Genomic DNA, 16,456 nt, shown 5'->3' with positions numbered 1-16,456 from the left:
ACAACCCTATTTGTCAGTTATACATATCCCCACTTGAGCTTTTTGCCATATATTGAACTTTATTAAGGCTTTTATAGTGGAAATTAAAAAAATATATATACTAATTACTAAACAGTTATCTTTTTTAGATAAAATGGTTAATTATCATCTCTTACAAATTACAGAAATTAATTGTGAGCACTGGGAACTGAATATTTGTGAAACTGTTTGTCTGTTGACAGAAATTAAATAGATTTCATTAGGATTACTAGGAAAAATAACATTATTTAAAAGAATGTGTTACTTATCAGTATAATACTTGTAATGTGCTCTCATATTAACCTGGTGATGGCAGCATGGGGCTTTTTAGGCCTACCTTTAATACATCTGTTGTGTGTTAATTGTCACTTTGAGATAAGTTCTCTGCCTAGCTTCCTAAATATATAAATTTTTACTTGAGTAAATTTGGAAGTGAAATTCGTTGTTTTGCAGAATTAAGTAAAAATTGGCAAAACATAGTAATACTTGCGCCTATATTAGTTGGAGGTTTTGTTCTTTTAACATTTTTGTGAATTTGAAAATGGAAGTGACTAATAGTTTCATATTTATATTTTATGTTTATAGTGTTTTATTTTTTTTCCAGTGGAATTAATAAAAAAATTTGAATTTTAAAAATAGCAAGTGTAAAAATGTATTTTTAAATTTACATTTGTCATTAAAAGATAATTAATTACATTTAATAAGAATTTTAATTTGTTAGGAAAGGCCAAGCATTGGTATTCTGCAAGCTGAATTTTAAAAAAACCGAAAAGCTATTTTTTTTTTTTTTTTTTTTTTCAGAAATAGAAAAATAACTAGGTGGATCCGTAAGGCCCCATGTTGAAATTCCACTACTGCCAGGTTAAAACTAGTGCATGCCCTAATGTATAAATTTCTGTTTTTATACTAGTACTCTCATTTCTAAAGTAATTTAATAAAACAGTGAACAGTTTCATAATAAGTGCTTGAATCGGGAACCCTTATAGAAGAAGTGAATGGCTTGATCAAAAACATTCATTATACTAGTTTAATCATGCAATCTGAATACTCACATCTATGTCTTATGTTGCTTCTTTTATTGTAATAAGTTATAATTTTGAATTTAAGTTGCTCATAAATATATAAAACCTTGCTGTGGGTCTCAAATTTTCATCTTTTTATTACATGTATCTGCCATAAAATTAGTATACCCTTGCTTTTTTATATGTATATAGGGTACTCATTTTTTGGTAGTAATGTATAATGCCATTTAGTGAATAAGTGGACTTAAATGTGGGCACTTGCATTTTCTTTATGTATGTATGAGTTACACAGAATGAATGGAGGGTTTATGATTTTTATTTCTTTGAATGAGATGTGCAAAATTATTAAAATTTCTGAAATGATGTAAAGCTGTATTGCATGACTTAACATGGTTTTATTCAGATATGAATGGGAGGTGGCCACTTTTTTGTATCCTTTTGGATATATATATTTTTTTTTTTTACTTAGAGAAAGAAAAAACAGTATAGAAGATCTTAAGAAAATTCCTATGCTGTGAGAAAGAATGCACTGTATTACTGAATGAGATTGGAATTAATGAATCAGAGAATGTAGAATTAAATGAATGTTTGAATAAGTGATTGAAAAATTGAATTGATAAAACTGGTGAATGTATGTATGTATAACTGGTGGAATAAGTGAAGTTTTACCTATTTATGTTAACTGTAAAGCACAAAATTCTTGAGCTTCACTCCCATGATTTTCATGTCTCAGAATGAAACTAAGAATTTTGTATGTTTACATTTTCTGTATGGAACATTGCATATATATATAAGGTTTCACCAAAGACTTTTGGAAGTTGTTGTATATGCACTTTTGGCAAGTGAGATTGCAAATTTGTATATTGTGAGACCCATAGCCCAGGGTATGGATGAGTGATGATCCATGATGATAAAAAGCATTATGTTAATATTTTGAAGTATATTATTCAAAACATTTTTTTGAGAAGAAAGGATAAAAATTGAACATCCAGACCCTGTTTTAAAATACTTATTTTGTTTATCTATTTGTGTATTATTTGTATTAATTATTATCTGTTTAAAACAGTTCAAAATGAAGAATGGATAAAGAACTTGGCAGAGCAGAAATCACCAGAACATAGCACTGCCAGTAAGTATAATCTAGAGTTCTCTAGGCATTAGCAAAAATAGTGAACTACAGCATATACTCACAAATTAAATAAAGACATAACTACTCTCAAGGGTAAAGGGAAAGGCTTTTGCTTTCATAAGGGTGTCTAGAGAGGTCTCAGAGAACTTTTAAATTCTTTGCAGTGGGACCAACTGATGATGTTACCAACAGGAAATTCCAAATGGGAAGTATTCAGAGAAGTAATCAAAGAAGCTACTAGGTTTTTGAAACCAACAAAGAAATACTGTTCATCTGACATCCATTTAGAGCTAAATGGATGTCAGATGAACTATTGAAACCCATGGTGCAGAAGAAAAGTGCATGGGATGCATGTCAATTATCAGGTGATACAGAAGCCTATGGTAGATATAAATTAGTCTGTAATCAAGTCAGAAAGGAGGTTAGGCAAGCTTCTTCTTCTTCGGTCCTTAGCTGGCAGCTGGGGGAGGCGGTTGGCCACGCAACCAGTATGCTGCTGTAGGTGCCGCAGGGTTTCGGACTTGCTCTGTGATGTTCTTCCATGCCTTAGGCAAGCTAAGGCAGATTATGATGTCTCAGCCAAAGAATGCAAAGACTTCTATGCTTATATTAACAGTAGAAGGAAGCGTTTCAATCACATTGATCCACTTGATGACTAGGGTTAACTGAACTGTTTGATGAACCTACTCAGGTTGTGGACAAATTAAATAGGTATTTTTGCATCTACATTTACACATGAGAAATTCTTTAGGGAAGGGATGCCAGAAATTTATCAAATTCTAGCAAGGATTAAATGACTTTGATAACTGAAAGAAAAGTGGAAGAACAGTTTTTGAAAATGGACATAAAAAGGCACCTGGGAGGGATGGAATCTATCCAGTTGTATTAAGGGAGGCAGCAAAGGAGGTAACAAACCTTTAGTCATAATTATGAGAGCATCCTTGGATTCAGTGAAGGTCCCTATGGACTACAGAAGTGCAAATATATCTCCATTTCATAAAGGAGGATCAAAAGGCGACAGGAGTAGTTACAGACCTGTTAACATCCGTTCCGGGGAAAATAATGTGATCACTGGTTAAAGAAGTAATGCAGGACCGTCTGTACAGGCATGCAATTATATTGCAATCACAACTTGGATTCTTTAAGAGGTGGTCTTGTCTAACCAATCTGATAGGTTACTATGATTAAGCGACCAAGGAACTGGTTGCAAAAAATAATTTTGACATCATATACTTAGATCTCAGGAAGGCTTTTGATACTGTTGCACATATCAGACTGCTGTATAAACTGGCAGGAGCAATGTGGCATTACGGGTAGGTTACTGCTATGGATTAAGGGATGGTTAAGTGTAAGAAGACGGAGTGGTTATCAAGGGGCGCTGCTCTTTGTCGACTAATGTTATTAGTGGAGTTCCCCAGGGTTCAGTGCTGGGTACATTGTTGTTTTCAATATTTATAAATGATATTGATGAAGATATATCAGGCTTAATGTCTAAGTTTGCAGATGATACAAAGGTTGACAGGATGGTTAATGACAGTCATCATGGCAAGCTACTGCTACAAGATATAGGAAAATTGGGTTGATGGGCTGAGAAATGGCAGTTCAAGTTTAACTTTGAAAATGCAAAGTACTATACTTGGGGTAGTGGAGAATGAAAAAGATGAAAAAGACCTGGAGGTAATTATGCAGTCAGACATGAAATTCTCTGAGCAGTGCAGACATGCTGCCAGGATGGCTCATGTGGTTTGTGAATGATATACAAAAACTTTGCTAGCAGGGATAAGGAGGTAATGATCCCTTTGTATAAGGCCGTGGTTAGGGTGCATCTTTAGTACTGTATACAGGTCTGGAGTCCTCACTTTAAGAAGGATGTAAATCTGCTAGAAGAGATGCAGAGAAGGACAACCAGATTGGTGAAGGGAACAAAAGGGTGCTCTTACCTAGAACGGCTTCAGTTCTGCAAACTGCAGTGTTGGAAACCAGGCACCTGCTCAAAGATCTGATTTTAGGTGTTTAAAGCCTTCAATAGATTGAGTAAGCTGAATGTCAACAGTATTTATGTGCAACAGTATCAAAAGCCTTCCTGAAATCTAAGTACAGCCATACTATGACTTGCGACGCTTTGTATTTATGACACTTTTCAATTGCCACCTTACCCTGACTTGAGACACTTGCTTCACAGTTCTGACACCTTAGCAACATGACACTGCCGCATACATCGGCCTTCCACCCGGCATCGCTGTAGTCAGTTTGTTTACAAACACGTTTTGCTTTGCATCTCGTTTACGTATGCTCTGTGTTTAAGTGAATATTAAACTGTTTATAACTTGCATTTTACTGTTTTGGTGTGATTAAATTAAAAATAACTAAAAATAATAGTGCGGCCCGACATTGCCCATACCTCGCCACATGGAGGCTAGCCGGGTGTGTCCAATATCACAACAAGTTGCTTTGGAAGGTCCTGCCACCTAGTTTCATGGGATTTCAGTGGCTAGAACCTAAAAAAAAAAAAAAAAAGTGCCTCCATAGCCAGGTGGGCAGGAGCAGCAGTGCTATGGAGGATGCGGAAAGGTCAGGGAATGACCACCGCATATCCCCGGAGCAATATGGCCTTAGTTGCTAATGCTCCTGGTGAGCAACAACAACCTAAAAAAAAAAAAAATTTCATTCATTTGATATTAATGCTTAATGGGATTGCTGTTAAGAAATCGCTGGTTGGGGTTGAATGCTAGAGAGATGTGTTAAAAGGCCTAATAGGTCGGGCAAAATTTTGATGTTATTAAATTTAGACGTGTGAGGCTATACGCTAGATGAAAGATAATAGTGGGAGGGAGGGGACGCAGAAGAATGGGGGGTTAGAACTAGAAGTATGGGGTCGATAGAAAAGATGACTCCTGCTAGGCAGTGTGGCATGCCCATGCCACACCAGAGGAAAGTTAGATGGCAGGTGAGGGAGGTGCAGAAAAGTTACTTCTCCCTGCCATGGATAGGGGTTGGAAGCAGGCTGGGCTAGGTGTCCAGCCTGAGTCGCCGTATGGCTTAGGCAGCGATCAGCTGCTGTCCTGGTCTTTGCTCCAATAGCTTGGTTGTCCTTTCCTTGTGGTGCTGATAAGTTTGTCACATCCATGTGTTTGCTCAAGTATGATTGTCCTTTCCTTGGGATCAATTACCTTTTGTCTCATGTCTGGTTTAAGTCAGGTGTGCAGCGCCGGTTGTCACTAATTCTTGTGGTCAGTTGTGGTTGTTGAGTCAACTGTTGGGTTGAGAGGAAGCTGTTTGTGGTTGCTGTTTCTCTAGGTGTTTCGAGGTCACAAACTTGTGATTTTCCTGTTTGTCGCAGAAGGTGGTCGCTTTATGGAGAGCTTAGGTTTTCTTGACTTGTGGGGTGATAAGACCTTAGGGTCCCAATTCATTCTTCCCCTAGTGTGGTTGTGTCATTTTGTTGTCATTTATCTTTTGTAGTCATTTATCTTGCCACTTTCCTAGTTGGGGTTTGTTGGTTGTGGTAAAGTCCGTCGCTTAGCATATACGGCTTTGGCAAAGTCTGAGAAGGCTCTGTAAGTCTTGGCACTCTCCAGAAAGTGGTGTTCATTATTTCTCTGTTTGAATTGAATCTTGGTGATAATCTGAGATCCTTGTAGTGTTAGCATTCGTACACCATGTGGTCCCAGGTCTCAGGGGACACGAAAGCACACAGGGGGTTGCCCACTAGTTGGAAGGTGGCCAGTTTACTTCTGATGGTGCCATGTTCTGTCATCAGCTATGTAACATGAAGACCTGGAGAAAATCAAGCCAGTAGCATTGGGTAGACTATTTATCTCAGGGATGAATTTTTTTGTTATTTGTCCCTTTTTTGTTTGGGACCAGCGTTGTCGCCATATCCCATGGAGGTAAGCTAGAAGCCACTTATTTTCATTTACTCTGTTGCTTGCAGGATCTGTGGTGAACTCTTTGTATGTGGTTCTTTTGCCCTGACCAAGCTGGAAATTCATTCCTGCTCGAACCACCTCTAAGTCAAGGGGCAGGCCTCCTGTCATCACTTGTAGTGCTGGGGTGGAGACTGTGTGGCAAGCTCTTGTCATGTTGAGTAGCGCTGGTCTTTGGATGGTGAGAAGCTTTCTAGAATTTACCACAGTTGTGGCTTTGTTGTACCAGACTCCAGAGGCATAAGTCACTGCAGGGATGAATACAGCTTTGTATAAGAGGGCAAGGGTACACCTCTTCAGTGCCCAGTCTTTTCTTGCCACTCTATTTATTGTCGATGCGTATGTTTTCATTTTTTTCTGTAGATTTTTTAGGTGTGGTAGGAATGTGAGGCTTCTGTCCAGGGTGATGCCCAGGTATTTTAGCTCGGTCATTAGTTTAATGGTTTTGTCCTGTATTTTGATTAGCGGCGGTCTCGTTGGGGCAAGGTGTCCTTTTAGCAAGATGGACTGAGTTTTGATCGGTGATATTTGTAGATGGTGTAGCTTGGTCCAGTGTTGCAGAACAGTCAGGGCATTGTTGGCTGCAGTTTCAGTCTGCACCCTGGAGTTTCCAGCTATGAGTAAGGCGAGATCATCTGCAAATGCCTGCGCTCGGACACCCCCCAGATCCATGGACAGAAATTCATCCAGCACACAGTTCCAGAGGAGAGGTCCAAGCACAGAGCCCTGCGGGTAAAGACAATAACATCCCATTTAAAATTATTTTCCTTCTAGACAATGCACCTGGACACCCTTGAATGTTAGATGATTTGAACCCTAACATTTGAATGATATTCTTACCACCAAATACGACCTCATTTCTCCAATCCATGGATTGGTGTGTCATTGCTGCTTTCAAACTGTATTATTTAAGAAGAAACTTCACCAAGTGCATTACAACAATTGACTTAGAAAAAGGAAGTGGGCAAGAAGTTGTCAAGAAATTTTGGAAAGGCTTCAACATCTTGGATTGTATAGAGACTATACGAGATGCTTGGAATGATGTGAAGATAACAACACTGCAGGGGGACTGGAAAAAGTTATGCCCACAGTTGCTTGATGACATTGAAGGATTTGAAAATCCTGTTCCGGATGTAACGGATAACATTGTACAGATGGCAAGGCAATTAGAACTGGAAGTTGAGCCAGAAGATGTAGCTGAACTTCTGGAGTCATATTCTAAGCTTCTAAGCAATGAAGATATCCTTGCACTTTGTGAGAATAGGGAAGATGAAGACATATCAAGCTCTGAGTCTGAAGGGCTAACCATAAAAATTCTATCAGAAGCTGTCCAGCATTTTGAAATTGGCATGGCCCTTTTAGAAAAGCATGATAGGGACTTTGAAAGAAGTTCAAAAGTCAATGCTAACCTTGTAAGGGATTATGTCTGTTACATCGAGATATACAGGGAAAAGAAAAGGCAGTCTAGCATGCAAACCTCTTTAGATAGGTACTTCAAAGAAATACTAGCTCCCACTGAAAGTCCTATTCGACTATCAACATCCACCAAAAGTCCAGCCAGACCATTAACATCAACCCAAAGCCTATTACTGCTTCAAGAAGTCCATCCAAATCTGCACGAAAGTATGTAGCCCTTGATGATTCTACTTATGAAGATATACCCTCCCCTTCAGACATCCTCCAATAAATTTTTGTTTCTCTATTTTACATCTGCCAGCCCTAGTAAGAAAAAGAAGACTACATTAAAGGAAAGCCAAGTGTACTGTACATTATTTACATTACTGTACTACTGTCTGTACTGAGTACTGTATCTAGGCCTACTATCCAGTGATTAGTATTAGCATTAGTAGAGGCATATGATGCAAGAAAGCAAGCTTATTCAGCATCAGCCAAAAAAAAAAAAAAACAACCACTACTCCCATTTCACCCCTCCGTTCGTTCTAAATACCTGTCCAGCTGAGCCTTAAACTTATTTAGGCTATCAACTTCAACAACAAGCGATGGCAGTCTATTCCACAAACCAACTGCCTGCTGGCTAAAGGCAAATTTCCGCACATCTATCCGACATCCGTCCTTCCTCAATTTGAATTTATGCCCTCTCAGGTGATTATTCTGAGCAAGAGGAAGAATCCCATCGGCATTGAGCATGCTCAAGCCATTCAAAGCCTTATACACCTCTATCAGATCACCTCGCCGATGCCTAGTCTCCAGGCTCTGTAATTTGCAAAACTTAAGCCTTTCTTCGTAAGAGCAACCCTTTGTTCCATTCACTAATCTTGTTGCCCTTCTCTGTACTCGTTCCAGCAGCTCTACATCCTTCTTGAAATGAGGCCTCCAGACCTGTATACAGTACTCAAGGCGTGGCCTGACCAATGCCTTATACAAGGGAATAATCACATCCTTATCCCTGCTAGAAAAATTCCTGTATATCATTGACAAGACACCATGAGCTACTCTTGCAGCTCGTCTGCACTGCTCAGAGAACTTCATATCTGCCTGCACAATTACCCCCAGGTCCTTTTCATTCTCTACCACTGTCAGCATAGTACCACAGAGTTGATACGTTGATCTGGGGTTACTGTTTCCCATATGTAGTACTTTACATTTGTCAATGTTAAACTTCATTTGCCACCTCTCAGCCCATCTGCTCAACCTTTCCAGATCCTGTTGCAGCAGCATAGTATCAGTAGTGTCCTTAACAACCCTGCCAACCTTGGTATCGTCTGCAAACTTGGACATTAAGCCTGATACACCATCATCAATATCATTTATAAATACAGAAAACAACAATGGACCCAACACTGAACCGTGAGGAACTCCACTAATAACATTAGTCCACGTTGAGCAGTGTCCATTGATTACCACTCTCTGTCTTCTGCCACTCAACCATCCCTTTATCCATAGCAGCAATTTGCCTCCAATGCCACACTTCTCCAATTTGTGCAGCAGTCTTCCATGCGCAACAGTATCAAAAGCCTTTCTAAGATCCAAATATATAATATCAAAGTTATTCCCTGCATCCAGTTCTTTTGTGACTACATCATAGTATCCAATCAAATTGGTCAGACAAGACCTGCCCTTAACAAAACCATGCTGTGTCTGAGCTATAACTGAATTCTTGTCCAGATGATCCTGCAGTGCTTCTTTAACCAGTGCCTCCATTAATTTTCCTGGAACCGAAGTTAAACTAACAGGTCTATAATTACTTGTGTCAGCCTTTGATCCTCCTTTGTGAATTGGGGTTACATTTGCACATCTCCAGTCCATGGGTACCTCCCCTGAGTCCAAAGAAGCTCTCATAATTATGGCTAGGGGTTTGCTTACTTCCTTTGCTGCCTCCTTTAATATAACTGGATAGATCCCATCCACTCCTGGTGCCTTTTTTATGTTTATCCTCAGCAATTTCTCCTCCACTTTCCTCTCAGTTATTAGAAAATAATCTAGTTCACTGCCAATGTTTACTTCACCTACGACATTCCCCTTCCTGAATAACTCCTCATGTGTGAATGTAGATGCAAAATACTCATTTAGATTGTTAGCCACCTGAGCAGGATCCTCAACTGTTGAACCATCAACATCCAGTGGACCAATCTGATTCATCCCTTTCCTTCTTGAGTTTAAATAGGTAAAGAACTCTTTTCTGTTTTTCTTTGCGTCCTTTGCCAAGGATTTCTCATAATCTGCCTTTGCCTGCCTAATCTCCTTTGTGACTTGGTTACAGACTAACTTATATCTATCATAGGCTTCCATGTCACCCATTAATTTGTATGTATCCCATGCATTTTTCTTCTCTGCCATATGTCTCATTAGTTCATCTGACAACCATTTAGGCCTGAACCTTGAACAAAATTTCTTGGTTGGTATGTAAAGCCTGGTAGCTTCCAAGATTAGTTCCTTGAATGCTTCCCATTTTGAATTTGCTGTTGGTAACATCATCAGTTGGTCCCACTGTATAGAATTTAAATACTGTCTCAGACCATCATAGTCGCCTTTACGAAAGCAAAAACCCTTCCCTTTGCCTCTGATGGTAGTTACCTCCTTGAGTAAATCCCACTTCAGCACACTGTGATCACTGCCACCCAGTGGTTCCTTTATCTGCAGATTCCTAATGCATGAAGAATCACTACTGATAATCAGATCAAGAGTATTACTCCCTCTAGTTGCCTCCCGAACATGCTGGTGTAGAAAACAATCATCCAATAAATCCACAAAAGCCCTGCTAGTGTGTGAGTGACCAACCCACAAATTCCAGTCAATATCTGGGAAATTAAAATCCCCCATTATAAGACTCTCTGATTTACTGGTCCATTCTATTTCCCTGTACAGTATCTTATTATACTCATCAGAGTCATTAGGCCTATAGCACACTCCTACTCTCAATTTTGATTTACCTATGCTTATGTCACACCAAACTGACTCGACACTGCCCTGTCCATCAATGTCGACTGGCTTCACTTCCTTGGATTTTATGTGTTTTTTAACTAAAAGCATAACCCCTCCTCCCCTCCTGTCCTGTCTATCCTTTCTATACACATTGTACTCCCCAAATTCCAGTTCTGCATTCCTTATATCTGTGTGACACCACGTCTCTGATATCCCAACAATATCTGCCTTTGATGTTTTGAGCAATACCTCAAATTCATCAAATTTATTTACTAAACTCCTAGCATTGGTGTACACGCAAGTATACCTGCACCAATTGTTTCTATTCTTAGCTACCTTAACACAACCCATGTGTTTACTTGTATCACAATGACTTCCAGCAGTCTCTGAAATATCCTGCATCTTGTTTTTCAGGCTTCTGCTCATTCCAATAGAAGCAGTGCAAGAATCTCTTTCACCTCTGCCAGTGGCTACTGTTAATCCATTAGTCTTTGTCTCCCCCCAAGCTAGCAGTTTTCCGACCCACCTAACACTGCCTCGATAGCATCAGCAAATATTCTTGCACCCTTTCTATTTAAGTGTATCCCATCCCTGTAGAAGCAATCTCTCCTGTTAACAAGTACATTCCAGGCTGAAAAAAATTCTACCCCTTGAGCCTTGCACAATCTTTCCAGGGCCGAATTGATCGACAAGGCTCTCATCATATACTCCCTCCTATCGTGTCTGGGCAGAATTGCAGACACTTTCAAATTTAACCCTACTTCACGGCTTTTTTTCAACAGTGACCTGTACTTGTTAAGTAATTCCGCTGGTCTCCTACTCTTAATGTCATTAGTGCCAACATGTACAACTATATCACCTTTTGTGCCCTTAAAAGATGATATCTGCTCTACAACATCATCATCAACCTTTGCCCCTGGCAGACATACCCTGGTCCTGTTCCACCTATCCTTTTTACAAAGCATGTTCCCCGTTTCCCTGACAATAGAGTCACCAACAACTCACCCTATGCTCACCCTATTTCTCAAAATAAGGCCTACAGTGTTTATTTTAGTTTTAAGTGCATTATTTACATAAGTTATGCCCGTGTATGATTTCAGTGCAGTATATGCATAGATAAGTGAAGCGGAAAAAAAAAGGTATTGCTTTGAGTTACGATTGTGGTCTGGAACCTAACATATCGTAAGTGTGGGTATGCCAGTATATGATATCAAAATTATTTTTTGCATCCAGTTCCTTGGTGAATACATCATAGTAGTAACCTATCAGATTGGTTTAGACAAGACTGTTCGTTGACAAATCCATTCTGCTTCCATTCTCTTGCCATATAATTACATGCCTGTCCAAATGGTGGTGTTACTTCTTTAACCAGTGACTCCAACATACGTTAAGCTAACAAGACTGTAATTACTCATGTCATCCTTTGATTTCCCCTTTATGAATTGGGGATACATTTGCACATCTCCAATCCACAGGGACCTCTTCTGAATCCAAGGATGCTCTCATAATTATGGCTTTGGGTTTGATTATCTCCTTTATTGTCTCCCTTAATATAAACTGGATTGATTCCATCTACCCTAGGTTCCTTTGAGTTATCAAAAAGTCATTTACTCCTTGTTAGAGTTTGATAAACTTATGGCATCCCCTTCCCTAAACAATTCCTCATGTGTGAATGTAGATGCAAAATACTTATTCAATTTGTCCACAACCTGAGTAGTGTCATCAAGGGTGTTCAATGTGATTTGAACCCTTCCTTCTACTGTTAATATAAGCATAGAAGTCTTTGCTGTTGTTCTTTGCATCCTTTGGCAGAGACTTCTCATAATCTGCCTTAGCATGCCTAACCTCCTTTCTGACTTGATTACAGACTAATTTATATCTTCCATAACTAAAAATATTGCTTTTGTAATATACATGCACTTTTCTTCTGCACCACGGGTTTTAATAGTTCATCTGACATCCATTTAGGTGTAAGCCTTGAACAGTATTCCTTTGTTGGTATGAAAAAACTAGTAGCTTCTTTGATTACTTTCCCTGAATATCTCCCATTTTGAATTTGCTTTTTGGTAACATCATCAGTTGTCGCACTGCATACAATTTAAAAGCTGTCTGACACCTCTGTAGTCACCCTTACGAAAGCAAAAGCTCTTCCCTTTACCCTTGACAGTAGTTATGTCTTTAATTAAATTCCACATTAGTACACTGTGATTGCTGCCACACACCCAGTTATTATTATTATTTCGTATGGCAAAAAAAATGAGGATACATTTGTAACAATGTCAAAAAAATAAATAAATTACAATAAGCCTAAAAACAATATTTACAGAAAAAAATTATAAGTAACATTTGATGAATTAAAATGTAATGTCCAGTTTTATTCAGCCACTTAATAGCATCATCAGTAACACTATGTAGATCTTGGATGGAGCCTTCAAATCTCCTCTTTGGCCACTCCGAGATGACATGCTGGATGGTCTGGGGCACGTTTGTCACAGTCGCAGAATGGGTTTTCAGTTTTTCCCCACTTATGCAGCCAAAAACTTGCATCTTCCGTGATTTGTTCGGATTCTGTTCAGGGATGTCCATTCCTTTCTTGGTAAGTTGAAACCTGGAACAGCTCTGCATGGATCACTGACTGAGCTCAGGTGGTCGGGATTTGAAGTAGTCCAGTCTTCGCGCCAGGTCTGGTCAGCATTAAAATGTGACTTGATAAGTTTCTCGCCTAGCTTCCATGAGGGGTACCTAGACTTCAATCTCTCCGGCTTCTGGGGGTTGCAATCCTGATGTATGGGCAAGTGAGGATTTCTTTGACATTTCTGCCATTCTTTCAGCAAGGCTATTTCTCTTCTTATATGAGGGGGATAGATGTTAGATAACACTGGTAGCCATTTTAAAGGTGTCGATTTAATGGTGCCTGATATTGTCCTCATTGTGTCATTCAGTTGGATATCAACTTTTACAGAGTGTGCACTATTAAGCCATACGGGGCAACAATATTCTGCAACTGAGTAGACTAGGGCAAGGGCTGATGTTCGTAGCACCGTTGCGTTTGCTCCCCAGCCTGTTCCACTGAGTTTATGCAAGATGTTATTCCTAGTTTTTATCTTTGCTGCAATATTACAAAGGTGTTGTTTATACGTCAGTGTTCGGTCCATTATAATTCCCAGATATTTTGGGAAAGGGTTGTGTTTCAGTCGTTGACCCTTTATATTCCACTTGTGGCATATAGTTAGCCCTATGATTATCCAGATGAAAAACAGCTAACTTCGGTTTTTATTTAAATTAGGTTTAAGTCGCCATGTGTGAAAATATTTATTCAGGTTATGAAGATCCTTTTTAAGTACAATTTCGGCTGCATTGAAGTCAGTAGACTGGGCAGTCAGGGCTATGTCATCTGCGTACATGAATTTCCTAGAAGCAGTTGTTGGAAGATCTGCAGTATAGATATTAAATAATAATGGGGCTAGAACTGATCCTTGTGGTAAACCATCATTTAATATATAGGGCTTGCTCACTCTGCCGTTTAAGTGTACTTCAAACACTCTGTTGCATAACATATTGTTAAGTAGGATTGCGAGGGGCTTACAAGGAATAATCTTCAAAAATTTCAGAATCATTCCTTGTCGCCATACTGTGTCATAAGCTGTTGTCAAGTCCACAAAGACTGCAATGGTCTTCTTCTTATCTTGGAATCCGTTCTCGATATGGCTGGTAAGTGCCAGTACCTGATCGCAGCAGCTTCGGCCTGGTCGGAATCCGGCTTGTTCAATTGGTATGTGTTGGAAGGTTGTGGATGAAATTCTATTGTAAACCATTCTTTCAATTAATGCCACCCAGTTGTTCTTTTACCATTAGATTCTTAATGCATGAAGAATCACTGCTGATAACTAGATTAAGAGTATTGCTTCCTCTTGTTGCCTCTCTCTCTCTCACATGCTGCTATAGAAAACAGTCATCCAGGAAATCCACAAAATCTTGCTAGTGTGTGAGTAAGCAACCCATAAATTCTGTCTATTTCCCTGTGTAGCTGTTTGGTGTACTCATCACAATCATTAGGCCTATAATACACTCCTCTCAGTTTTGTTTTTCCAGTGCTTATATCAGACTAAACTGACTCAACTCACTGACTCACTTGTCACCCAAATCAATTGAATGCACTGCCTTAGATTTAATATTCTTCTTAATTAATAGCATAACCCCTCCACCTCTCTTGTCTTGTCTGTCCTTCCTGTAGATCAACCCTTTAGCATACCACTCTCTGATTTCAAGTTAATTATAAAGAAGCAAAGTCTTGAGCAATAGCAACATCTGGCAAAATCAAGTTGGTAACAAATTGCTCCATATAAAGAAAGAGCTCAAGCCTTGGAAGTCGAGTGCACATGAGAACAGACATGAGAATAGCTTGACTACGAATAGGCCATACGCAGCTGACACATCTCTATCTTCTTGCAGGCACTGATCCACCACGGTGCACAGGGTGCAACACTCAGCTCACTGTTCAGCATATGCTTATTGATTGCCCCAAATACAATACTGATCGACAAGCTATGTTTACCTCATTTTCCACGACAAACACCTCTTTCAGCATTTCTAACCTCCTAGCAGACACGCCACATGTAACCGAAATTTTTGGTTTCCTCAAACAGATAAAACTGTACAATGCAGTATAAATTTGAATAACATCTATTCAGATATAACTATGTATTTAATATCACCATAGTTAGGTGCATTATGGCCTTTGCTGCCCTTGCGCCATAAAGCCTACAAATACAGCTCATTTAATGTCTGAGTGACGCCATATCTCCACTAGTCCTCTATTAGTCTGTGTATTCCCCCCCCCCTAAGAGAGTGATAATGGGATAATCAAGGGCGATAATGTTCAAAACTGCCAAATAAGAGAAGGTAAAAAAATGTCGGAAGCATGTATGAATTATTGCATAAGTGTTTTATTTTCAAAAAAATAATAATAAAAATTTATGTATTTTTAATTTTAAAAAATGGATTTTTCACAATTGTGTTTAAAAATAAACATGGCATCAAAAAAGTTAACCAAAAACTTCCTCATCCATTTCTCAAATACAGTATATGTGGTCTTGGCGATGTCCATTTCCACTTACAATTTATCTAAACCCCACTTACTTCTTATGGAGTCTCAATTATCAGTTGATCTAACTGTATACTCCATGATTCTGTTCTCTGTAGGAGTAGTCTGCCCTAATATTCCTTGTCAGAGCCTTCCTAATTTGGAATCTCCTCTGGATTTAATCTTTCCCTGCTCCATTTGGTCAAAAATTCATCTGTTGTATTTACCATTCTCCTAGCTCCATTAATTATGCAGAACTCTTTGACTTCCATTCTTCGAAACTCTGCTTTCTCCAGTCTAACTTTTCCAACAGTTTGGTAACATTTCTTAGTGATTTTAGTCGTCACAATTCCATTTTGCTTCAGTTTTGTAGTTGACTTCTCAGACCTAACTGGTCAAGAAACCGAGGCTTTTCAGTTACTAATGACCTTTCACTGCTTGTTCATTTACTTACCAGAATAGCAGACAATCTGAAACACACACACACACACACACACACACACACACACACACACACACACACACACACACACACACACACACACACCACTCTTGATCTTTTTCTCACCAACAACCATTCAATAGTCTCTTCTCCAGTAGAGCCTCTATTTCATAGAGGCTCTACTGGCTCTATCCATTTTCAGTCTCATGTTGTTTGACATTACAAGAATATGAAATCAGATGATCTGTGTGATTTATATTCTCCTTTTCCTTGGTTGGATTACTGTTGCAAATGACCTGATCTCAATGTTTGTTCAGATCATATCATTGAAATTATCCTTGTAGGGATGAAATCCTTCATTCCATATTCCACCCTAAAATCTTGTTTTCCAATAAATGTGCTAAGGCCATTTGAAATGAGAACATAGCATGTTACAATCAGCTGGTATCCATA

At 39.0% G+C, this 16,456-nt stretch overlaps 1 protein-coding gene across 3 annotated transcripts in view; it reads left to right on the top strand.

Annotated features, from left to right (window-relative positions):
* NFAT (nuclear factor of activated T cells 3) overlaps positions 1-16,456 on the top strand; it is a 283,391-nt gene that overhangs the window by 177,590 nt on the left and 89,345 nt on the right. For all 3 annotated transcript variants that reach the window (XM_090369108.1, XM_090369107.1, XM_090369109.1), the window contains exon 6: positions 2,107-2,169. In XM_090369108.1, coding sequence (XP_090225234.1) covers positions 2,107-2,169 — 63 coding nt within the window. The remainder of the gene's footprint in view (positions 1-2,106; positions 2,170-16,456) is intronic.

Source organism: Mastigoproctus giganteus, chromosome 2 (assembly GCF_048544385.1).
Source record: "Mastigoproctus giganteus isolate SK-2022 chromosome 2, ASM4854438v1, whole genome shotgun sequence".
Taxonomy (NCBI): Eukaryota; Metazoa; Arthropoda; class Arachnida; order Uropygi; family Thelyphonidae; genus Mastigoproctus; species Mastigoproctus giganteus.
This window is presented reverse-complemented; position numbering and strand designations above follow the sequence as displayed.